A 26,653-nucleotide genomic window follows, 5' to 3' on the forward strand; every position below is an offset into this window, starting at 1 on the left:
CTACACCCTGTGAACCCCAAAATGAACATCTTCACACCTCGGACTGGCTCAGATGGCAACAGCGATCCCCTGGGACCTCTCAATGCAGAGAGGTTGAAGAGTCGTTTCAGCTGGTCTCCCACTACAACGTCACTGTTGAAACAATGTTGAGTCAAGAAGCGTGTCTAGAACAGAAGTGTAAATCAGAAAAATCATCTGAAAAATATTTGGTGATTTGTGAAAAAGAAAAAAAAGCATTTTCTAAAGGGAAATCCTCAAGGAAGATAAATGTGTGTCCTCTCAGAATCTGTGGCTATGTTAATAAAACTTGTGCAAACATCTCACTGGCGTTACACTTCTGACTTGTCTGAAAACTATAGCAATTAGAAATTGTCAGAAAACTACATGCTGTGAAATTTCTCACCCTTCTCTCCGCAGTCACATTGTCGATACACCTAAAGGCACTCAGGATTTGCAATCCATTTAAGACAGACATCGGCACTAGCCATGGATGGACATATCACAAGGGTCTTCATTTGCCTTAGACACCACAAAGACCCCCTCGCATGTGGACCTGTCCATGCCATTTCCATGCAGTCATTACTCTTCCTTTGTAAATGAAAAAATGATTTTTGTCCCCTTCAGAAATACCACACTGAGGAATAAAGCTCTAAGGAGAATGAAGCATTTACCCAAAGCCCACTCTTGACTCTGTATTTTCATGTATTCCGTAAGACATTGATCAAATACTGAGTACTAAAGTAGAAATATCCTTTGCAGACTTGTCTTTCCCATCGACCTATAACACTCACACATTAAGCACATTTTTATTTTACTCATTAAAGAAGAATAATTCTGGACACTTAACAGTGACACAATGAAGACATAAAATTCTGTAGTGTACAATAAAACCACTTTCATAAATGCTCAACCCTGAGTACATCCATTTTCTGGTTTTCTCCCAGCGATCAGTTTTGCACTCTTGCACTTTTGATTACCAAACTTAGAGCCAAATTAAAATTATTCATTTGTCCACAGATAATTCCATTTCATTTTGGCTGCCTTTTACATTTGCCACCTGTTGTTATCTTAATTATTCCTTTATAGCTTTCTTGTTTTACCAATAAAAGACAAGTTGAACTCGGGGGCAGACGCCAATCCTGTCTCTGTGTAATAAACAACACAAGGAAATGCTACTGTTTTGCATGTCTCGATTACAGAAATCTCTCCCACAGTGGCCAAATTCCTACCAGACAGCCCTACCTGCAGAGGCCAAGCACTGCAGAACACCCTCTCACAGCCGAGTACGAAAGCTAGGAGATTCAGTTTGAACTAGTCGCTTCCTTTGCCACATTGCTAATGATAATCATCATAGTTTAAGGTGTGTTAACAAAGAGACTCTAATGATAGCAAGAACTATTTGAAAAACATAATGAGAAGGAAATGACTAACATATCCTGGAACAGAAAGCCCTTATGTAGAGAAGATTCAGTCTATGGTAAAGAAAAAAGTCTTGAATCCCAGAAAAATCTCTCACTAAAACGAACCCCCACAATTGCTAAGTAAAAGCCCACTTACAGACCTGTTATGCGTGGAGTTTCCCAAATTAATTAAAAAAAATCAAAATCATATTCAAGTCCACTCTCACAGCAAGTCTATCCTTTGTGAACTTCATTAGAGGGTTAAGAGTGTGCCTCATTCAACAAAAGCAGAGGCAAGATATTATTTCAGCAGGTGAGAGCAGGAGACAATTCATGACAGTGGGAAGTACCAGCCTTTAAAGAGGATTTAGTGGCAGTCAAATTAGATGTCCTACCTTAAGAGGGACTCTTGCAGGGACTAGATCAGAGGAGCAATTGCCATTTTAAATACTCGCTATTATTCAATAGCGGTGCTTAAAGAGAGAACTAATTTCAGACGCGAGACAGCCTGCTGGAAGCAAAACCAGGCGGGCCCAGTGTCACCCAGGATCTCCCTTGCTACGGGAGCTGCTGGGGACCACCAGCACACAATGCCCCACAAGGAGGGAGCAGCGGCCAGAACAGCCCTGGGGGTGTTGACCCAGCTAACAGCTCACAGCAGTTGATTTTGGAGATTCACTGGGAAAGACAAAGCTTGTTTTCTCCAGCAAGCTTCATCCTTTCTAGTGTGAAACCTGTGCTACGTATGCCACTCTTCAATTAGCTCAATGAATCGCACCATCACTCACCGGCTTCCAAAAATAAGCAAAGCCTGTGGGAATCCAAATCTGATTTCAGAAATGTTTCTCTGAAGCCGGAATCATTCTGAGTATAAACGCATAATCCTATTAGAGTGGCAGAGTTTAAACTCTCTCTTTAGCCGCCAGAACAAATATTATGGCTTGGTGTAATGATCAGATCCCTGCCATGCAGTGGTCAGACCTGGTTAAAAATGCCTTGGAGGAGCCTGCTGGATATAGCTGTGGATACAGCCGGGGTGGAGGAGGACCATGGTCAGATCTGCATTTGCAGAATGGAAGGAGAAAACAGGGATCAAAGGAAAAAGCTGTGGTAATCACAAAATACCAATTCACCACGTTCAGGAATAAGGAGTGTAATGCCCTAAAATCCGTTGGCTGATTCCAAGAAGCTGGGATGACTCACGGGTCTTGAGTCACAGGTCACGTAGAAAAATCCATTCACTGAATAAAGCTGAATAGAATAAAACTGAAAAATAAGGTGATTAGAACTGAAAATAACTGCATGTACTTGGAAAGCCAAGTTTCACAACAGCATGAGCTAAAAGTTATCGGATAGTAAGTTATAAATGAGTAACACAGACCTCAGAGAGCATTGTGTCCCAATGCAGCTGCAAACACAAAATGCAAAGATACATACAGTGCCAAAAAGTACATTTTCTTTGCTTTGTTTCCTTGCAACATTTCTCAGTGGTGCACAATGCACAAACCACACTTTAATTGTGAAATTAGCATCCTAGAATGCTATAGCATACAGCTCTGACAATTGCTTGAAAATACTTGACCTGAACTACTTACTATGCTGTATTAGCTACCATTTTTCTCAAGACAGCAGTCTACACATTTTAGTATGGGTTTGTGATATAAATGCATACAACCTCTCTTAAATCTGCATGCTCTCTCTCATGCGTTCACACACACTGAATATCAGGTGGACAAAACCACTGTAAAGCGCATTTACGAGACATGCAAATGAGGTATCTTTACCAACCTCGTCTTCATTTAACGCCATGGATTTCAGAGCATTTCTGTGCAAAGTATTATTTTAAAAACAATAAACAATGTTGTCCATAAAGCATTGAATCTATGTAGCCAGCAGGCAAGATTCTTCCCTGCTGTAGCTCGACTGGACTGCAATGGAGTCACACAATACACAAATTTGGGCCAGTGTTTCTGAAAAGGTGATTTTCTTGTCCACTGAGGTATTCTGCATTCATCAGAAATATAAAAACACTGCATTTTTCCAACCTAAACCATTCGTTGATTTCCTCCACCCCAGCATGGAGAGCTCTCTGTAACATAAGGCTGGCTTGGACACAGCATTTCTTCCACTTGTCCAAAGATTTTTCTTCTTCCCATTCCTGCAGCATTCCTGCTTTACACAAAGCCCAGCAGCCAGCAGAGGGGCAGGGAGAGCAGATCTGCCCTCCTCTCCTGGGCACCCAGCTCTCAGAAAAGGGTCAAGTGCTGCTCTTTCTTCCATTTCTGCTAATGAAGCTACTCCCACAGCAAAAAGAGGGTCAAAAGCATAAACTCATCACTAATCATAAAATGCTGCTATTAAAAGAAAAAGGAGAGTTGGGGGAAGCTTTGCCAAGACATTAGTTAGAATTTAGCCAGATTTAGTTAGAAATTAGCACAGTATTCAAGTTTCTTTCTTTTCACCTCTAAATATCTCACAAATGTTTAACAGCAGATTTCCAGAATAACCTTTCACTTTTTTAGACTTGTTATGATTATTTCTTTACGTAAGGGGAGAATGGAAACTAGTGTATATGCATGTATTTTTGCTCTCTGAAAATAAAAACAGGGAGCCAAAAAACCAAGATGGTCCTTTTGCATGTGAGAGAGCAGCTTCAGGCTTCCTAAACTTTTGAAAAGCTGGTTACCCTTTAGGTACCTACAATACAACCATGCAAATTTGGGAATTTCAACCACTGGAATTTGAGAAAGACACTTCTGGAGCAGGTCATGGACTACTAAAAAGGGAAAATGAAAATCACCTGTGCCTCATGACATGGGCTCTGAGAAGACAGCTTTTGAGCTGTTTGATTGTGTCCGAATTATTGTATCATAGAATGGTTTGGGTTGGAAGAGACCTTAAAGACCATCTAATTTCAACCCCTTCCACACCTTCTACTAGACCAGGTTGCTCAGAGCCCCATCCAACCTGTCCTTGAATGCTTCCAGGGACGGGGCATCCACAGCTTCTCTGGGCAACCTGTTCCAGTGCCTCACCACCCTCTGTGTGAGGAATTTCTTCCTTATCTGATCTAACCCCACCCTCTTTTAGCTTAAAACCATTACTCCTTGTCTTATCCCTACACTCCCCGAAGGACACCCTCCCCAGCTTTCCGGTAGGCCCCCTTTAGGTACTGGAGCACCTGAGGAGCACCACTCATTAGGGATCTTCACTTGGACATTCAGCCTTTGACCACAACTGAGTGCAACTGTACGGCCAATTCCTCACCCACCGAGTGGTCCATCTATCAAATCCATGTGTCTCCAGTTTAGAGACAAGGATATCATGCAGGGCAGTGCCAAATGCTTTGCACGAGTCCAGGTAGCTGATGTCAGTTGCTTTTTCCCTATCCACCAATGCTATAACTCCATTGTAGAAGGCCACCAAATTTTTCAGGCACAATCTGCCCTTAGTGAAGCCGTGTTGGCTGTCATCAATTGCCTCCTTATCTTCCATGTGCCTTTGCATAGTTTCCAGGAGGATCTGCTCAGTGATCTTGCCAGGCACTGAGGTGAGACTAACTGGCCTGTAGTTCCCTAGATCTTCCTTTTTCCCTTTTTAAAAATGGAGGTTGTGTTTCCTCTCTTCCAGTCAGTGGGAACTTCATTGGATTGCCACAGCTTCACACATGTGATGTATATTGGCTTAGCAACTATATCCACCAGTTTCCTCAGGACAGATGTATCTCATCAGTCCCATAGACAATATACCATGGACAGTATACCATTGCTGGCTGTTACTTTCATACCGAGCAATATGAAATAGATGAGGTTTATGGGGAGAAAATGAGGAAACAAGACTGCCTTGATTGATATTAGTTCAATGACAGTGTGCTGTATGTTAGAAGATCTGCCAGAGGAAACCCTGATTCCTTGGCCAACATGAGCCCATATGGAGATGGATATGGTCCCATGGTTTGGAGAGCCATCAGCCATCCACCCCACAATGGGGACCATGACCAGCAAAGAACACTGCATCACCATCAGCTTCCCCAGAAGGGATAACCAGGAGGACCAGGCTCTGCCATCCAAGCACCCTGCCTGTCTCTGGGTCTTGCTGGTTGGTGTCAACTCCCCCCATATTTTCTGAGCCCTCAGGTATGTTCTCCAACCAAAAGTCAGAGTAAAAACAGGTCAAATGATGTACAGCACTGGCTTTTAAACTACTTTGGATGGTGGCACCACCTGGCACAGGTCTCCAGGGAACCTTTTCCAACCTTCTGGCAATGCAGATGGGACCACTCTCTTGGCAGATATCACAATATTAGAATATAAGTTCACCTGCCAGGAGCCCTGCAGGTGCTGAGTTTGAGAGGTTAAAAATAAGATTCCTCCAGATGCAAAGCTCCCTCGTGTGTCAGCCTTAATTTCCCTACCAGCCTAGTAGCAAAGGAGGCACCTTTAATTAAGTGCAAGACAAGTATGGAAGACTGAGTTCAAGAAACAAGGAGGAATAGGATTATTATAATCCAATGAGACATAATTAAATGCAGAAATCAAAGGCCCTTAGTGGCACAGAACTTGTTAGAGTCTTCAAGCAGATATTTGCACTTTAATCCAACACACTGCAGCTTCTTCAAAAAAAAAAAAAAAGAAAGCTTTTTCAAGAAGGAATGAAACAATCACAAATTCATTTGTAAATCATTAAAAAAAAAGCAAAGTGAGCAAAAATCCATAAATTAACATTACAGCAAAAGCCTGTTCCTCACTGAAAAAAAATAAAAATCTGACAGCTCTGATGAGATGATGATATTATTTCTAAATCTATATTCTTTAGTGGCTTAATATTAATCTCAATGTACCAGCATTAGAAAACAGAAGAAAAAGAGTACAACTTTGCCTAAATTCATTCATCTCTAGTCACTAATCACCCCTGATTGGCCTACTGTACTCGGTGAAATGTAGGCTCCCAGATCTCATTCAGATCTTTCTTTAAGTCAAGAGTATCTCACTGACACTGGATCAGACCCACCACGATACCTCCTCAGGCCAGCTCTGCCTTCCCGCATCTAGAGTTCCAGGACTTCTGTGTGCAAGTGCTAACAGACCCCCATCCCAAAGCCTCCCATCCCACCCTGCTTCCACAACCTACACATACTTATAGGATTTGCAGTCAGCCTTAAAACACATTTAAACAGCGGAAAAGACGGGTTCTTGCATGTGTTTCTGTACCACCATGTCGTGCAATACCAGCTAGAGCACAGCATAATTTTTTAGGTTTACAATACAATTGACCTCCCATCTTACTGACCACCCCTGCAATGGATTCCAAGTTTGTCTCCTTTTCTGCTTCCTGAAGGCTGCTGTTACCATCACAGTGAAAGTCAGAACAGGTCAGACTCAGAGTGAGAATGTCTTCAATAAGACATGCATGAAGCCATCCCACAGTCAGTCACAAAAATTCATCTCACGTACCTACAGACTTGTGATACAGTTATCAGCTAACAGAACCAGGTAGCCAAAATAAAAAAGGAATAGCTAATGCTGCATAGTACAGAGATAAGGTGAAGGTTATTGTATGGACTAGGGGGATTAAATTTAAATATTATTTCCTCACGTTCACGTTTTATTGTCTACTATTACACTTTGAAGAAACACAGTCATGATCTTTTTCCTCAGACTACCCTGCTTGTAAAGTTTAATTGTGGCTACTGCTAGAAAGAGATTAATGAATACATGGTCCAAAATGGATCATAAAAATATGAATGTCTTGAAAAAGGTAGTTTCTAACTTTATGCTTTTCCGGGCAGAAACAGCTCCCATGATACGTCAGCTGCTTTTATTCCCTGATAACAGACAATTTATTTTTAGTAGCTGAAGTGGCTGGATTGGGGAATACAAAGATGCCATGAAAGAGCAACACTTTGCACTGGGAACAGTGATGATAAAGTTTCAGGGAGGCCTCTATGATGCAAGATAACGTTATTTCAAGGAGGCTGTGCTGCAGACCCAAGTTCTTTTGGGATCTAACCATCCTGACAAAACAATACACATTTTTAAATCCTTTTTTTGCAGGGGGTGAGGGAAGAAGTAAAGGTTGAAGCCAGACTGCTGTTCACTTATTGCCAAAAGCTGAGAGCACAAAGCAAATGAGAGCTTCTTCATTCAGATGTGCAAGGAAGATTCTCCAATGAAGGGGGGAAATGTTTGTCATTCCACAGAATTAAACAAAGCTTCAGTTTTAGCCATGCTGTCATTTGAAGTGCGATGGCTCAAGTTCCCCCTGCTGTCATGGACATGATGTGGATGCCATTACCACACATACGTGCATATATGTACTTTTTGATCATGCATCCAAAATTATTTTTTTTTTTTTTGGCCCACCAGCCTCTGCCCTGCTCGTGGTGGAGAGCAGAAGCAGCCATCTTAGGGCAGCAGCGGAGCGTCTCGGCAGCGTCCCTGTCAGGGCACCAGCCCTCCCACCTCCCACCCAGGCCCCAAAGGGACGGTCACCTCCACACCCCTCGGGTGGCCCCAGCACCCCTTGCTGCCCCCAGGCCCCCCTGCCTCCTGCAGGAGGATCAGGCCCCTCCATACACAGACTTTTTTGCTTCAGAGCCACACCTGACCGTCCCCAGCTGGTGCTCAGAGCTGTTGCACGCAGGGCTAGAGAGGGCGATTTGACACGCGGTCGCCGTGCGCCCATCTCCGTGTCCACAGGGAGAAGGGTTGAAATGAATATGAGAAGAGTAATCAACAGTAATTCTTCAGGAGTCTATCATTAAATTCGTCGTTAAAGAGTCCGCGGCTACCTGCCTGCCCAGACAGCAGCAGCGAGTTGTGCACGCCACATAATGGCATTTTGATAGACTGTCTTTCCTGCAGCCTTCCCAAGATTGGACTGCGTAATTTACACCACCGGCACAGCATCGCCTCACTGTTATTTGAGCAGCGAAACCCTTGTCCCTCTGTGATTAGACTGTGATTAATTGGCTGCTTGCCCACGGAGCCCAGGTATGCTGATGGGGCCGATTGCCAAGCGCCCGGGACACGGCACAGAGCTTGCTGTCCCCAGCTAACCAGCCTGAGTGTCTGTGCTGATTCATCCTCCCTCACGTACAGCGAGGAAAAAACCAACCACCCTTTTTATGTTGCGTTTAGGATATAAAGAAGGGGAGGTGATGTCCCTGAGGCAGCTGAGCCCCCTGCCCAGGGACACCCTCTGTATCCTACACATCTCCCTCCCTCACCACACATATAGCCATTTACTTCAGAGCCAGACACCAGCATCACTCAATATAAGACTGTCACATTTATGATAGAAGAAAATAATGCATATTTTAAAAGCAGAAAGGAGAAAAAACACACTATGTCCAGGCAGGCTGCACAGAACAGGTCTCAAGCCTGGTGCAGAGCACTTCCTTACCCCTGGCTGGCTCCAGCTTTTCCTTTTAATCCCACAGTTCAACTCTGCCAGACGAAGCGATGCATTCAGCCTCATCAGCAACAGTGCAGATTTCTGGACCCCTCATAACATTTTACAGTTTCCAATGTACACATGTAGAAAAACAAAATAAGGCAATTTCACCAAGTATCAGAACACCACACACTCAACAGACAGGTTTGTTGTTAGACGCTCACAGAAAACACTACTGGCAGCAGCTATTCACCCTATGGAAATGTAGAACACCCCCCCCCCCCTTTTTTCTCCCCACTAGCAAACATCATTTTGATTTCACCAATGCCTTTGCATTTTCTAGCCACACGCCACCCTTTTGGTGAGAATTCTCAGCCTCTTCGCTAGGCAAGGCTATTTTTTTCTTCTTCTTCAAGTCGTAAGTCTAATCATTAACAAACATTTTATGGTGCTGAGACACCAGGGATACGACAGGGGCACGAGAGCAGCTCTGTCCGCAGACCTTGCCCGTGCAAGGTGGAGGTGCGAGGGCATGGATGCTCTGGCTGAGTGCTGGCCACAAGCCCAGCCAGGATTGCAGGAGCATGAAGTGAAGCACAAGGACATCGCTGCTACACCTTTGGAAGGCACTGCGTGTGCTGTTGCTTCCTTAGATGATGAATGTGGCTGACTCCAGCCAGAAGCACACACTGGCTCAGATCTCCCTTTGCCACAGGATGATGCCCTGGAGTTCACTAACCCATCACAGACACGGTTATTTTTTCTGAGCCTAATTTTCACCACAGGGGCAAAAACTTCAGCAGATGCAGCTCAGTGAAAAGCTATGTAGCCATACGCATGTCCATTGGGAACTTCTCAGTGACAGGCAATATTTTACAGGGAACCAGGAACCGGGGCACAAAGCTTCAGCTCTTCCCTTTGCAATGCCTTGCCAGGCAAGTCACCTGCTTCTCCACGCTTCACCTCCAGGCTAACCTGATTTACTATCTTTATCGCTGCAGAGCTACGATCACCGGACATGAATTCCTTTTTGACAAGCAAAAACCAAAAAGCACATCAAAGAGAGATGGCCTCTTTTCCAAAGAGCACCTGGTTTCTAAGACTTGGCTTGTTAATTGGAGGGTGCACAAAACCAGCCGGCTCATGAACCCTGGGTAGTGCAGGTAATTCAAATGATGAAACAAAGTTTTCTTTCTTCTCCAGAAGCAATTATTTACAAAAGAATAAATAAATAACCTCATTCAGTTTAATGAAACAGCTACGAAAATGTTAACAAAACAATCAAATCATGAGCTGTATACGCACAAGCATCACTGCACTGTTTTCACTCAGTTTCCAACACCTGCACTGGAACAGCAGACAAAGGAGGCAACGTTGTTTGTAGTTTGTTTTATAAAAAGATGCTATGGCATGCTCTGGATCTTTAAAGATCATATGGGAATTCTTCCTGGACAAGCAAGGGAGCAAGAACAAGCTTTGTTTTATAGATGTGCCTTAGCAAGCCCACTAATTTTCTTTTCCTTCTCTAAAAATGCACAGAGGTGAAGGACTTGATGCTGTGCTCGCACTTTGCTCTGATCACTGCTTTCCTCTTTGGACATCTCACTCAACAGCGAGGGGAAGCAACTGGTATGTGGCTCAGCTACAAGTGACACTGAGACTCAAGGAGGTCTTGTTTGTGCAGAGCAATGCAACACTTCAGTGTCCACCTTGCCCCCTTGACAAAATGAACCATAATGAATATGTTTTGTTAAAGGTTATCAAGCTCAAAATATTCCACTTCTTTCATTTGCGCCCTGGCACCTCCTTTACTCATCACAGATCTTCTCCAAAATGCAAGAGACACTTGCTGATGGAAACAATTCAAGCTTCTGCAGTGTAATTCAGGAGATAAACTGGAGACAAGTGTCCTTGAGCAGGTGGCCTCACTGCTCGCCTACTTCTGCAATATGCAGAGCACATCCGGCAAGCCCGTGCTCTTAGAGCCCCTGCATCTTGAGTGGGAAAAATCCTTCCAAATAGAGGTCTAGTGTTTGCAAAAATAAGGTTAGATAGCAGCACTACAGAAATCTGTGGTACACAGCTCCCATTTTCCATAGCAATGAGGGGGTAATTAAATTTGTTTTTTCTTTTTTCCCCAATATTTCAATACTGAAGCAAATATTGATGAGATTAGTCAAAAAAAGAATAAAAATAAAATCAGAAGTCATCTTTTCAAGATGTTTTTCCTCTTTTGGCATTCTTTCCCTTTTAGCTGTCATTCTCGATTTCTCTCCTCCCAAGAGAGAAGAGAGGACAGAAGTAAAATAGGGCACATTAGACTCCCTGCCTCTCTAAACGAAACCCAACCAACATCCCCAAGCTCCTGCCACCTTTTCCCAGAGGAATAGAAAAGAGAAACAGGGCATTTCTTCCTGTCCCATGTCTCCCATGTGCTCCTGATGGAGCTGAGAGCAGCCGGAGGCACCAGCACCACGTGTCCAGAGGCCAGCCAAGCATCCCGGGAGCTGCCCAGCAGCGTCACCCGTCAGAGCCCGAAGGCTCACACCAAAAACTTGCAGCCTCAAAGCTGTTGCTGATGTTTTTTTTGGCAGGCAGAAGGGGTGAGCTCTTGGGGGCATGTGAAAACCCTGTTTTTGGCTTCACGCTGCCTGAATGTGAATGGCGTGCGTCCGTGTCCCTGGGTGGTGCCACCACGGGCACAACCAGCCTGTCACAGCTCAGGTACGGGCTGCGGGTTTAACAGGTTCCCCGGCAGAAAGGTAATCTGCAGGAATTTATCGCCATCCTTAGCAGCTGGCGATCAATATACCTGAAGAAGTGTTTTGTATTGATCTCTAAGCTCGTGTATCCTTGTGCTGGCATCAAGACTATATACAAGGATCCGGGGTGGTGTATAAACAGAAAATAAAAGGCAATATGTCTGTTGCGATGTATTGATTAACTAGCTATAAAACTGTTTTGGAAGAGTTATATCTAGGTGCCTGTCCTTTATTTATTTCAAAGGCGTGGTACTTGGGTTGAAAGCACCTTTGATACAGAGATTTTGTATTTATGGAAGACACAGCTTGGGAATAAATAGTATGGCTCGTTTTAGAAAAATCTGTTTGATATTCAGTCAGCTTTCTCTAGCTTTGTTTGGAGGGTGAGATATATTCTGTCTCTGACTGTAGGAAAAAAAATAATCTCCCCACAAAATAATACTGACGGTTTTGCACTGAAGTACTTGGTTCAACTGTGAATATATAGATGTTAACTGGATATTTTTCCTTCAAAATACGTGTAAGATGAAGCATACATCAGAGCCCTTGGAAATGGGTGCACTGGTCTGTGCTGGAGAAGACTCTACCACAAAAACAGCGCAGCATGCAAGCACCTAGTACAAGAAAAAAAAAAAACCCATGCTGTTATGTTCATCATGAAGTATTGCTTTTACTGAGTGTTTTGCTCACAAGATTTCACTACATGCCTGCGCTGCTGCCCAAGCACACTGTTTACCCCCATTATTTATGGGAAGCATCTGCTGCTGTTTTCCAAGGGCTTGCAAGCTTTCTGTACGTGTTGTATCCCACTCCGCCTTCAGCCAACACATATATAAAAGCTTCCCTAGCCAGAGGCAACTGGAAGCAGATGTCTTCTCCTTCCTCTGGGTGTCTTAATGATAAATATCTACCCATACGATACAAGCGATGCCAGTACGAATGTAAAGCCAACCAAAAAGCTTTGCTCCTTTTCAAATCTATGGGATGACAATTCAGTTAGCCAAGTCTTAATCATTTCAGAGGATGCCTGCAGCACACCACAGCAGTTACAGCTTTGTTGCAATAGACCAGAACAGCTGCCGGGGGTAACATGGTGGCAGAAGTGTCTTCCACTAAAATAAACCCATTAGTCTCCCCGTTAAAATACCCCTGGAGACAGTCCCATGGCTTCACACGGCTGCTGGTGGTACGGACACATAGATGTGGGCAGAAAGGAAAGCACCACTCTGGCCATCAAGGTATTTCAAAGCTGACCCTTCACCAGGCAGGCCCTTTCCTGTTAGAGATGGAAAACCAGCAGGAATTCACCTGTGGCTACGTACTGTTACACAAAAGAGCATGAAAACAGCATCAGAAGAGTAGAGGGATCTATTTGCCTTTCGGTGGTTTATGAAAAACAGAAGCCAAAAATACTCAGAAAAGAGGAATTTTATTTCATTCCACCTTCCTGGACTTAGGCCTTCACCAAGCTGGTTCAGCTTGCTAACAAGGTGGTCATCTTACCACGTACAAACTGGCCTTGGCCTTTGCTCTACTCTCTCCATATTTAAGAGCTTAAATATTCTCACAGTAGGCAAGAACTATGGCTTCTTTCCTCGTTTAATTTATTGAGGTTCAAATGCATTTTCCTCCCCCTCCCTTCCTTCCCCCCCTCCCCCCTTCACTGCTTAGGCATACTAGTGACAACTTTATCCTCTAGCAGCAGGTTTTACCCCACGAAGTCCTTCAGCAGTTTTCGAGACTACCCGAGCCACCAGGAGCCATGCTCACATGCACATGGGTTCACACTAGCCTCACACTTAGCAGTATAGCTCCTAAATCCACATGAAGCTAATCCTCTGGATAACTGAGCCTCTTTGCTGTTGTTCAATCCTTGCTACACCTTCCACTGAAGCACCGGCCTCAGTTTCCACTATAAACACCCTTGAAACAGAGCTCCAGCCTCCTAATTCTACATAGCACTTGACCTTCCTAAACTAGCCACAGCAACCTTCAGAAACAGCCATCTCTTTCAAATAAAAACTGTATTTCCCCCCCCACCACCACCGTCCATATTATATATACAAAAAATAACATAGCATTTACCTTTCTACTGCGTACAGCAACCAGCCCTGGTGAAGACAACATGCTCTCCCCCCTCCAGCCCAGGGAATAAACTAGCAGGGTGGTGTCACAGGATTATAAAAGCTTTCAGGTGCTATAGTCAGCTAACTTTCTCCTTGTTATAGGCACACATGGTTTTTTTCAGCTGTGTTCACTTGTGAGAGGTGGGGAAGAAGTACACAGGGGATCTCAGAGCACATCAGAGCATGGCATTTCTATACGTTTTTTTTAACCTATATTAGAAGGGAGCAGGGCAGAGCAGTTATGTGCACAGTTTATGACCTAAAAGCTTGTCATGGGCAGGCTCCATGTGTGAGAGGTGGCGGTTCACAGACTTGTGCTACAGGTTCCTCCAGCCTCCAAAGCCTCCTCCACGTTCTCCCTGAAAGCCACTTCCCTACAGCTGTAGACTGTATGAAGATCTGGGAAGCGTAACTAATTTAACATTAAAACCCAGCAAAGTAACTCAATACACTGAAGCAGTTACAAGGCAGTCTGTGTTATTCAGTCTCATAAAGAATACAGAACATTTTCCAAAGTGCCACAGGAGAGTGGCACAGGATTTAGGTCCAGTCCATGTAGAAACACAAAGCCATGCCAACAAGGTGCCACATCAGAGAGCAGCTCTGTGCAGGACGCCTAACCAGTGATGTATAATTCAGCAGAGCTCCAAATACCTATTCAGTGTGGCATTTATGGGTAGAAATATCACAGTGGAGCTTACCGGATTTATTGAGTGCAGCATTTATTGTATTCATTGAATTTCCTGGTTTTATATGGGACTCATAGTAAAAATTTCACTCCAGCTCTTACATATTAACATATCCAGAATTACCTAGCGTGGGTTTTCAGCAATACAGGGGTGTGATGGACAACACCACTCACATTTAGAGCGACGCAATGGACAACAATAATACAGATATTACAAATAGCTTAATGTGGGAGCAATATGCAGTGCAGAACAGAAAAAGGTACTAAAATGTTACTGAGCCTCCTCACAGGTGATCAGAGGAGCAGCAGCAGGACCACACGGGTTTATACTAGCAGAGATAGGTCCAGTCCCACTCTTTTAAGCCTCCTGCAGGGATGCTTAGCAGCATCTCTGGATGGTCTGTTCCCTGCCTTATTGCCCTTATTGCCCCATGGCTCCGACCTGGCCTGCTAGCCCCTGCTCCACCAGCTCCAGTTTCTCAGTGGACTGAGCTCATGATTCCTTACTGCTGTCCAGCATCTGTGGAAAACAGCTGATTTTGTTTCAATTTTATTATAGTCTTGTGCATAGCACTATCCCTTCCAGCTTTTTTCTCTTTCCCTGCCCTTTGCTCCTTCCCTGACAAAATCAATTCATTTTCTCCAATCTTTCCCTCACCGTCATTTCTAAATCTTTCTAAACTTGATTTCCAGCCACTCATGCTGAGGACAAACTGATGGGACAACCCGTGGACACCAGCTTTAAGTTTCAAGAGTACGGCTCCATGCTATCTCCTTCATACACGTGTTATCACTGGTCCGGGCAATCCCAATGTTTTTCACCAACACCCCTGTGACATCCCTCAGCAGCGATGTCATTCGTAGCCATTCTTAATGTGATTCAGGGCTGATATCCAGCCAGGACATTGAATTAAAGCTGCAAAGGGTTTATCTCCAGACATCAGGTCAAAGAGAGCACAGCAGCCTGTAGAGGCAGTCCGTTCCAGTGAACAGGGGATGCAAAGAGGGAAAGAAAACCAGCCCCACCACCAATGTCCTGGGTGGCCAAGCGAGTCCCTTGGTGTTTTGCTCCTCTTCCCCCCCCCAGAACATCTATCTAGAATTTCTGGGGACAGGAACTCTCTGATGTGTGTTTTACAGGGCCTGAAGTAGCCAGGTCACAGTCCCAGTGCCCAGGGCAAACAACACTATTAACGACAGAACTGGGTTCCTAAAATCCATCATATATTTTCAGCACTCATACCAAGCATCACGGGGAAGGGTGGAGTGAGGGTGTAACTTCAAGCTTAAGAAGAGTGGGCAAGACCTGATCTGCCTTGTAGTTAACACTTGCTATCACATGGTTATTTTCATTTGTTTAAGGCCATGGCTCAGTGGCCTCAAGTCAGTGATGGAGATGGACTGAGGCTGTGCTGGAAGGAAGCACGGGTGCCACCGACAGCCAGACAAATGCCCAGCCCTTTCAGGATGATGGGTGCATAATGCATCCCTGTATGTTTTGCAGGAAAACATAGGCACAAAGCACTGAGCAGTTCGCAGCTTTCTGCTTCCTGCGGCTGCTAGCTCCCACAGCACCCCCCTGCACATCGATCCCACCTTGTTCCAGGTGCTGCCAGCAGAAAAACCACTATTTGAGGTTCAAATAAGCACATGGGTTCAAATAAGGCTTTGGTGCATGGCAGGGGATGATCATAGTACCTAAAGTTGACTTTGACAGCATTTGATCAAATGCTTTTTCCACGTGCACCGAGCACTGCAGTGATACATAGTAGGGACGCGTGCTTGTTTTCCAAATGTTTTCCTGTCTGTTCTTATCTCCTTGAATCTCTCGGAATCCTCCTTGAATATAGAGTGCTGTTTCTCTGTGTTTAAAGGTTTTTTCCACTCATCTTTCTGATGACTGATCTATCCCTGTGTGCAGCAGAGACCTGGACACCCCCTTGGAGGCTGTCAGCTACTCCCATCGGGCTGGGTGGCAGCCCACTGCCATACCTCTAGCCTAGCCGGGAGGAGGAATCGCCTCCGTATGGTCTGAGCTCCTATAAGCTGAGCAGCCAGCTCCACGTCCTGAGCTCCCTGCTCACCCCGCAGAGCAGCACGCCACCAGCAGCTCCGCTGGCTGCTCCCACGGCATCATCCAGCATCCACCAGTTACACCAGTAAAACCTTCTAGCACTTCCAATCACTTGGGATCAACCTCCAGACACTCGACTTGGGTTAAGCCTTTACTTCAGGGTCTGGAACTGACACAAGGAAACATGAACTGCAGCAATGTTAATCATTTTGCTTGTTATTTTAAAACACAATGAAGTACACAGCAAGTATAAAGCCATGGCATTGTTTTCATGGCTGTGAAAGAAGCCCCGGTCACAATGTTTGCATGTGTCTTGTCTGGTATTTGAAATTTCCAGCCTTATTAATTTTAAGTATCACATATGCATCACTTTCAGCAGATAGAGAGAAGAAAGAATATTCTCAGCATAACCTGTGCATTAGAGGAATCTGAATGCTGAGACAAAGCTAATACCCTCATTTGGGTATTCAATCCTTAATAAAAAAGAGATCAACATAGTAAACATAGCACTGTCACTTTCTGGGGTGCTAACAATTTATTTTCCATGTGGAATTTATCCACTAGCTTTCTTTAAAAGCTGGTGGTGTCACTTTGCAGTTTCACTATAAATATCAGCAAAGTTTGTTTTCCCTGTTTGCATGAGCTTTGTTACACTTCAGGAGAAAAAAAAAAACTCAACCCATATAAAACATTTCTCCGTAAGGTAAGTCCATAACAAACTTTTTTGCATGTACATGTGTGTGAGTATAAAACTTAGATTAATGCACCACTTTACTTCTTTAAAGCAGATTGTGAACCTGAACTTGAAGTCCCACGATACTTTCAATATGAAATAAATGTGCCTTACTATCCCAACGTTTCTAATTGCAGATTTGAGATACCAAGGGGCATACCTTTGAATCTGGAGTCACAAAACCCAAAAACAAAGTAAATGAATGAAAAAACATAGCTTCTAGAAGAGCCTTTGCAAAATGAGCCTTTACAAAATGAAGTATGCGGTGCTTTGGAAGTAAAACCTTTTGTCACTCGTGACAATGTGAATAGCAGCTTTACAGAGAGGGTATAATCACAGCAGAAATGCGCATTGCCTTTGTCATTATTACTGAGAAGATATCCTTCCTAATCCAGCTAGCATAGCCATAGCCTTAGTTATATTCTTTATTACTGCTGGAGCCAGCGGACTGGCACGTAGAGCCGGCACTTCTCTTTAGAAAATTGCTTGCAATCTTGCTGGGCTCTCACATTAGCACAGAAACTTTCCATGACAGGTGTTTTTCCAAAACTCCTTTGCAGATGGGAGGAGGGATATTTGAAATAAATGCTGTAGCCATCCTAACACCAAAAGTATTAATTGCCTTTGCACATACCAACCCCTTAGTTAAATGAAAGGGCTGACGTCCCTGCTGCGGCACTTCATGCTGTCCCTCCGCCAGTATGAGAGCTAGGGCACCTTGCTTAAAGCTGCCCTTCTCATTCAAGGTCTGTCCACTCCCCGTTTCCTCTCCTGGCCCCATGTCCTACTCCTGAGCTCTGCCCAGAGCCTGTGCTTCCACAGCTCAACCACCCCGCAGCCCTGTTGTGCGCTACAGAGAGAGCTGCACAAAGCAAAACGCCTGAAAAATGAAATCCCTGTTTGATATTCAAAATGAATCAGCCCATTTCGACTCTTGATTTCTTACCCATTCACAACGAATAATAATAGCCCTTGTCAAGCAGAAGTTGTTAGTGTATGAAGGCAGCATTACTTGTGAGGGAACTCGCATACTGTTGTGATACTTCAGGTAGCGTGGTGCCGTGTCGTGCGTTCGAGTACACACACCACAGGGAAGCTGCTGGGGAAATAACGCCGCTGGCAGCAAATGCACACAGCCACCCACTCACGGGCCCCCGCTCCTTCAGAGCACTGAAGTTGTCAGGTCACAACCCATGCAATGAAATCCTACAGCCTCATATATACATGTCAGGAAACCACCCACAACTGCTCAGTCACTCTTGATGCCAAACTTCTCCAGTTCTGCTGGACTTGCTAACTTCCGTTATTTTTTAACGTGCCGTGCATCTGTGCAGAATAAACACACATCACGTATAGTTTGAATGCTTAGTGCACTGAAAACTAGAGTTTTGGAAACTTCTGGTTTTGCAAGATTTATAAGTATGGAGTATTTCCACCTTTCCTCTGACTGTAAACAGCACAGCATTTTGTGGCACGTCCAGCAGGAAGCTCCCAGTGCAAAAACAGGCCCGGGGATGAGCAAACGTAAACAGCGCCAACCTGGATTTGGGCAAAGACAAGAAGATGGGGCGGCAGTGCCATTACTCCTCATACCCAATTCGTGTCCAGCCGTTGCTCTAGCTGCTCTGGATGACAAAAGCACTGAATGAATTCATACATTTTCAAATCATTCTGGAAAATTGCCCTCGCACTGGTAGTTTGCATTGCAAATGGTGCTGAGAAATGTGGAGCATACATTATTATTAGGTGCCTGACACACCTCCGATTATCCAGAAGGTGCTAAACAGCTTCTGCCTTTCACACCTTCCGATTCATTTAAAAGAGACTTTGATAAATTGCAAGCAGGTGCAAACCCACAAACTAGCGTGTACTGGATGATGAAGCACAGGCCTCGATAAACCCAGTTCCTCTGGGCCAGGAAATGCATGCGGAGTTAAAGAAAAAAAACACTGAAACCACACTGAGGACAGTTTCACAATAAATATCGGGACCAGGGGCCCCATGACTACCCAAGGCAGCAACTCCATGCTAAGCACAGGAAAAGGGCACCAAGTAATAACAACAGGTTTTTTAAAACTGGCCTTTCTAAAGCAATTGGCACTGCTGTTGTCCCCGAGGCTGAACAGCAGCATCCTCAGGTATTGCTTGGGCTCCCACAGCCCAGCTTCTCCTGCTCTGGCTGCTGGTAAGTGCTCACAGCAGCTTGCTCAGTTCCCAATTGCAGGGACAAGTGGTGATAACAAAACCAGAACAACACAGCGTCTGGTCCATATAGCAGGCTGGCCAGCCAAAACCAATCCCGGGAATATATGCTGCGGTATGCATGCACTCCAGGCTCCGTAGCCACTGCAGGCTTCTAACATTTGTTAATCATTTATGTACTACTTATACACGCGTTAATATCAAGTTTCATCATGAGGTTAATAGCAACAATCTGTTCTTGCTTTGAGACTGCGGGGATGTGCTCAGCGAAATCAATTTGAAGGGCAGGAAAAACGTGCCCAAACATTTCCTGCTGAAAGACTGCTCTCTTTGTAGGAAGGTCAATTCTCCGGGGCAATGCTGGAGAAGATAGCTATCTCTTTTATGCCCTTTAAAAAAATTCCACTAGTTGGAAGGCCGTAAAATCTTGAAACTTATTTAACACAAGCCTCTTCCTGGATGATATGGCATTAAATTGGTGAACTTAGATAGTTAATGACTCTTAATACCCATCCTGAGGACTACAAGTGTATCTATGTACTCATTATCTGTCCACAAATAGAGCAACAAAATCTTGCTTTGCTTTACTGGTGGTTTGCGGTTAATAAGTAAATATATAACTCAGAGAGCTTACGAGGGCAAAAGATGGCTCTGATCTAGAAACATTTGCACAGGGAATTGCACATCATGAGCCCAATGTGCTCATTTTCTACAGCTTTCTATCAGAAAATTCCTAGTCATTTCCAGTGAGCCAGATCAGTACAATAGAGCATCTCCACTCGATCTAATATTGCGTTATCACGCTTGTGCTTGGGTTAATTTGGAGTACCACACCTGGCCATACCAAAACCCAGCTATTAAAACACCCTTTGCATCAGGCTCATTTGTTTAACTGCTGCCTTTCCCCACGTCTCTGTGCAAACTGGCACCGGACTGTCGTGGCCAGGATGAAGGGAAGCAGCACGGTCTTCTTGCTTGTCTCCACCACCAAGTGATGCTTCACAACTTCTCTAAGTTGCCTGTGCGGCAGCTTTCTCACCTGGAAAATGGATATATGGCTTCAAAGTGCCTGGAAAAATTCTCTGTAGGAAATTCAGGGAGTTGTTGTGGACAGGAGCTGCGATCTGAAAGAGATTCTTGTAGCTCACTTCTGCCTCTGGTTTTGCCAGGGTTACCAGCAGCATGGGAGTGAACTGTGTTTGCCAAACAAGGTTTCCCAAAAGTGCAAGCCCTCTTCTTTGCTCTCCTGTAAATCATTCACAAGTCAGTATCCAAACCTCCCGAGCTTGGAAATTTTGGGGACGTATACACGTATAATGGGACATGCTGAGACACTAACCTGTAGTGTGGGTTTGTAGCAAGAGAGACATAGTGAGGAGCTGATCACAGCCTCTCTCTCCCCTCTGTATGAGTGAGAGGCCCTCAGGTGCACACATCCTCAACCAGCAGCACCAAAAGCTATCACCAAAAACCTCAGCTCTCGGGGGGAGAGGCCAGGTAGTAAACAGTCAAGGGTAGGAGAGACAGAAATGTCCACACCTGCTCCAAATCTTCACCCAAATTACTGCTCAAAGGAGGTAAGGGTTAGTGTCGTAAGGGAAAAAAAATGGACATTCACTGGTAAGGCACAAATACAAGCTCACATCTGCTGACTCACACCAGCCTCCCGCGTGTGCAGGCCCTGATACCTGGCCTGTGGCCAGCGCTATAAGACCAGGCAACTAACAGAGCATTTTCCCTGGCAAAATGATTGCACAGGGTCACTCAGGGGCTTCTCTTGGGAAGTTTCCAAGGGCAGTTCAGGAAGGCACTGAACTGGGAAATCTGCTGGTGTTGAGATCATTGCCACGAGGAGCATACTGATGAGCCCACTCGTGGAGCCTGGCCTACTCTTCCTGCAGCGTTGCATAAAGCCGCAGAGCTTGGTCGTCCTGGTCTTCCCCTGGCGTGCCTGTACTGATTTTGTAGAAGCTTCTTTGCATTTACACCGACTAAGCTGAAATCAGAATCGGGACCTGGTTTTGGGGTGGTCATTTAACCCACAGGCTGGAAACACTGGGCAGGCAGAGACCGAGACCTGCTTCTTGTGGACTCTGTGCAAGGAGCACAGCAGCAGAAAATCTCACCCTGGGAGTTTATGATCTCTAAATACTTCAAATTAAATTCTTGAATATAGACTCTTTTTTTTTTTTCATTCCTTAAGATCAAAGCTGTCATAAAGCGTGTAACATTGTGATGCCTGTATACTCATAAGCTGTCAAAGAGAGAGCCTGACTTTACTTTTTACATATTAATCATATGCTGCCAGATAGGAGACTTTGCTCTTGTAGGGCCACCTACTAGTGTCATTATAAAATGTCTTGTACTGAGCCAAAAAAATGCGATAAACTGTACAATGCCTCTATAAAGCCATATAGAGGGTGTTTATGCAGGCAGAGTCAGGCTGTGGTGATCCTCCTCCTGCTCTGTTTACTCACTCCTATGATGGGATTTTTAGATGTATGGTGTCCTCAGCAATATCAAAATGATCAGATGCCATTTCCAATATCTGCAGTATTGGTGCCAGGCTGTCTGCTTTGGTTTGCTGTGTTTGTGCCCCCGCAGGCTCCTCTGCTCTGCACTGGGGAAGGGCAAGGATGGACCCGCAGCACCCCTCTCTGGCTTCCTCCTCAGCAGGACTGAGCTACTGCCCGTGTGGCAAGGAGAGCAGCCTGGGGAGAAATACATTCCTGCTCTACAGCTCTGCTGTGCTGCAGTCTCTGCGGTGGGGTGAGCCCCCCAGGCTCCGGGGGTAAGCCCATTTCCCCTTCCCTCCCCAGGCTGGCTGGGGATCCGTGCATGAAAGGGGAGGAAAGAGGACCGCTACGCACAGCCTCCTGAAACGCTGCAGTGCCTACCCAAAAACATCCATGAAGACTGCATTTCTTAGTGATGCTGCAGTGCCTTTTGCCATCAGGGCTGGGGAGGGGGTAGATGGTGCCTCGTCTCCGGACTGCCTGTTTCTTGGTGTCCGGCCTCAGACAGACTGTATGCATCCAGGTGCGGTGGGACAGAGCCTGACGTGGCCCCGAGTCTCACCCTGGTAAGAAGTTTGATGTTGTTTGTCCAAAGAAGCATAAATAACAGTGGCTTTCAGCAGCGCTGGTTAAACAGACCGAATCTGTGAGTCATCCGTATGAAGCTGTCATCAGAACATCACCCGCTCCGCCTCAGCTTCTGGCTTCTGCGGGCTTAACATAAACACATAATCTGCTATTAAAGCACCTCTTTTGTCTTCCAGCAGAGTTGGCCAAAACTAAAATGAGCATTTACAACACTCCTCCTCTTCCTAAAATTGCTCAGTGAGACCTTCATGGGGTTTATTTGCTCGCTGATCGAGCCAAAATTTAAGAGGGGCTCTGGAAACAAAGTCACCTTTGCGGCACTTGTCAACGGAGTTTTAATACTGTTTCGATCCTGATGGCTGTCGAGATAAAAGGAGGAGTCCTTTCATATCATACAATGGATGTAACTTAGTAAGCGGTCAACAAAGAAGAACTCTGTTGTTTCTTTTTTTTTTTTTTTGCCTTTCCCCTGTGGTTGAATTATGAGTTTCACACCCATCGAAATTCCCGGTATCAATCCGTGTCTGTGGCAGGGGTGCCTACAGAGCACACACGAGTGTGCTGGGGAGACACCGTATCTCCCCCGTCCCCTGCAGCAGCCTGCAGGTGCAGTGAGCTGATTGTCCTCTGCCGCTGAGTCCTCGTCCAGACTCCTTGTGGAAAGAAAATAGCAGGGACTGAACATGCATTTGCAGCATTGAACATGCATTACTCTTTTAAAAGAAAAAAGATAGCCCTCCAGTAAAGAGTTCGTTTGGAAAACAGGTCTTGTGAGCAGAATTTTGCCTTTAATTTGCAGAGGAAACTGGGGGGTTGCAAGATACCCAGATATTTAGTACTCCTTACATTTGCAGGGCCCACCCTCTTCTGTCGACGATGACTTCTAGAAAGAACCCTGCTGCCCACAGTTTTAGAGAGTCACGCCTTCTTTTGAGGTCAGTGGGCCTTAAGCACGACTAGTTTGACTTTGGCCATACATTTTCAAACCGACCTTTTTTCTGTGCACAGTCAGCCATATAAGTTTTATCCCCATTTTGCAAAACTTAGGTTTTTAAGGACATGAGTAGCTTAAAGCAAAAGAATATGTGACAGTGGAATATTCCTGACCTTAAATTTTGGGCAGATGGTTAAATGTCTACCTGAATCATGCTCTCATGGAAAATAAAGATGACTTTCTGATTAAAAAAAAAAAAAAGTTATGTGTTTTGCACTGTTATTTTCCTTGTAATTAATTCTCTTTCTTCCTTTATATATCTGTGTAATGCAAAATTACAATGTCTGGTGTCCTCTGAGGAAAATGCCATGACCTGTTTTTTTAGCGTCATCTGCAATCTTCCACTCTTAAAAATGAAAAATAAAACCCTTCTTAGACTTATTATTAACAAGAAGAAATGTGCTGACAGTTTAGCAGTACACGTGAATTATAGGAGTGATAGGATGAAGACAAGCACTGGGAGATTTACAGCTGAAACAGAACCGTCCACACAGCCCTGGGGCTCCCTGCTTCGATCCTGATCCAAACACCATCTGCCTTTGCCATTCCTTGGGAGAACGGCTTAGCAGCAGCTATATTCATAAATATTCTGCCACCTCATAAAACACTCCCTAAAAAAAAAAAAAAAGAGAGAGAGAGAGCAAGAGCGAGAGCGAGAGCGAGAGGTTTCTTAATTCCTAACCGAGTTTCCTTAATTTTAGGGATTTCAGAATCCTGATTTAAATTACTGAGAGCTTATTTTAGCCAAAGTCTCTACCAACAGAGCCACCCACTGAAGAGTACCCTATACATTTCATAGTAACATTCCAGTAAGGGAAATTTATGCAGGTCTGCATCTATCTAAACCAAAAGCCTGAACTAATCAGGAGGAGCAAACGTACTTTATTTTGTGATGGGCAAAAGCTGGCCAGTGCTATTTGAAGCTAAAGGAGAAGACTCTCAGATCTATGCAGCACAGCTGCCCGGGTGAGTAGATCTTAAGAGAGATGGGCACCGTTCCCTGAATAAACCTAGTTACCTCGGCTTGTGGTAAACGGGCCTATTATCATCACTTCCACAGAGAAATGTTTTGTTTCTTATTTAGGTTGTTGCATCCTGCTTGTCAAGCAGCCACTGCCTGCATGGCAAACAGCACGCGGTACCACCCAAACTAGGCACTTGGTGCCACAGCCAGCCCCGGGCACGCTGGTGCTCCAGCACACGCAGGAAGAAGCAAACGCTGCCCTTTAATGAAGCTGGTCGGAAAGCCACTTGACAATCCCAGATCGGTGGCACGGAGGGAGAGGCTGAGCTGCGCCCGCTCCCACGTGCTTTGGTTAATGCACAGGATCTGCTGCAGCAGCCAAAGCAATTCGTGGCCATTAACGGGAACACCAGCTACAGGATTGCAAAAAGACCCCCAGCCCTGTGCTCGCACCCCAGAGCCCAGCAGACACTGGGAGAGAGGGAGCTGGCTTTCATATGGCTGCTGCTGACAAACCTCCTCCTCCTCCTCCTCCTCCTCCTCCTCCTCCTCTTCCTCTTCCTCCTCCTCCTCCTGCTCCTCCTCCAGGGACCAGCTCCCTCCCCAGCCCCGGCACTTCTTGCGCCTTCACTCACAGCTCTGCTGACTTTGGCGTATGCTAATTGCATCCTGTTGGGATCACAGATGATCATCATTCAATGTAATTTGCAGCTAGGCCAATTTTTAAATTATTTTGGGAACTATATTACTTTGTTCTGTAAATGTTTACCCGTTAACTATCAGATGTGTGAGCTTCTCAGCATACTGCAAGAGAAATCTGCATATGAATGAAAGGGAAGTAGATATGGTCTCTGGTATACAGATACACATAGAACTGCAAAAGCTTTGGATCCAAACGCTTGGAAGACATTATGTTGTTTTCTCTGATTTATCTTGTGTTGTTCTAGCTGCAGAGCCTAAAACCTCAAATAACTTCATAATTTTTGATGTCCAGCTTTTATGAATTCCAAGGAACATTTGTGGGAACGTTTCCCACTCGGCCTCTAATTTGAAGATTACTCGAAACACATTGAGTGTTTTCCTTCCACAGACAGAACAGCCCCTCCAGGAGGATGTGGAAATAAATAGCAGTGAGGGACCCAAACTCAAAAGCTTCAGTCATCAGGTAAAGACAAAGCCACGTTTTTTCCCCTTTACTGTATGTGTTGTGAAATGAAGACTTCTGCAACAAGAGAGAGATGAAAGTATTTATCATTTTATGTAAGGGGCTTCAGTGACTGCACTGGTAAAATTACTCTCCCAGCAGAAAATGGTCTCATACGGAGGCACATAAATAGTATCAGTGCAGGCTGCATGATCAGATGAGGTGTCAATCCTTGTTGGCACTCCTCCGTTAATTTAAGATACGTTTTGAAATTCTCCTCGAGGAGAAGCATGTAGTCCTTTGCCTCCTTTGTTCCCCTAGCTTTTGTTTTCCACCATTGTTAGAGTGATTCATAGTAAGGGATCAACCAAAACTAAACTGAGGCTATTCACGGGCTAACCAAAGGCTTTACAGAGCCATGCAATCCCAAGGAGAGCAGCAACAGGCGCTCAGAATTACAGGCCCACAGATTTAACATGCTTTGCTCCCTCCCTATGGTTACAGAGGAAATCCTTGTGGGCCAGCAGTAAGGGGAACAAAACCCACAGCCATACCAGTTCCCAGTCATCCTCAGGATTTCATGAGCAAAGCAGGAGAGTCCCCCAAGTGGTGCAAACAGTGCTCTCGTTGGCCATTAGTGCAGAGGCAATTTCAGTCCCACCATCTCTGAAGGACAGGGCTTCTCTGGCGTCCATGGGAGCTGAGGTCCCGCTCCAGAGGAAGAAGTACTTGGGACTGTGTGGGGATGAGAATACATCTGACAAGCAGAATCTGGGCCATGTAGCAAGACAGAGTGTGGGGCTTGTTCCCCTTTATTGTCTTTCATAGCCGCCCAGGAGAATTATCTGTTATTTTTTTTCAGGGGATTAATATCTGAAATGGGTTAATTCTACAGTACATGCCCTGCCTATGAAGCATAATAGGAAATCCTCCTATATTTAGGTGATGCATATCATTTTTTTCCTTCTTTTTATTCTTCTTCTAACTGTTAGGGTATTAAATCTATACAGATGATAATTTCCCAGAAACTCTGAAGAAATTATATCCATGCGTTTTCCACAGACTGA

General features: G+C 44.9%; 1 protein-coding gene across 7 annotated transcripts in view; it reads right to left on the reverse strand.

Moving 5' to 3' along the window:
* The window catches only part of LOC308194826 (uncharacterized protein), an 82,908-nt gene extending 57,914 nt beyond the window's left edge, over positions 1-24,994 (reverse strand). For 2 of the 7 annotated variants that reach the window (XM_080591282.1, XM_080591283.1), the window contains exons 1-4: positions 13,643-24,994; positions 12,094-12,171; positions 8,805-8,897; positions 38-164 (exon numbers count right to left, since the gene is read on the reverse strand). In XM_080591282.1, the coding sequence (XP_080447408.1) occupies positions 38-164; positions 8,805-8,897; positions 12,094-12,171; positions 13,643-13,684 (340 nt within the window). In that variant the 5' untranslated portion in view covers positions 13,685-24,994. Of the gene's footprint in view, positions 1-37; positions 165-8,804; positions 12,172-13,642 lie in introns of all 7 variants that reach the window. The other 5 variants (XR_013950902.1, XR_013950903.1, XR_013950900.1 and 2 more) reach the window with 4 other exon arrangements.
* Between the last annotated feature and the right edge of the window lie 1,659 nt (positions 24,995-26,653).

This window comes from Anser brachyrhynchus (assembly GCF_964034855.1).
Source record: "Anser brachyrhynchus genome assembly, chromosome: 4".
Taxonomy (NCBI): Eukaryota; Metazoa; Chordata; class Aves; order Anseriformes; family Anatidae; genus Anser; species Anser brachyrhynchus.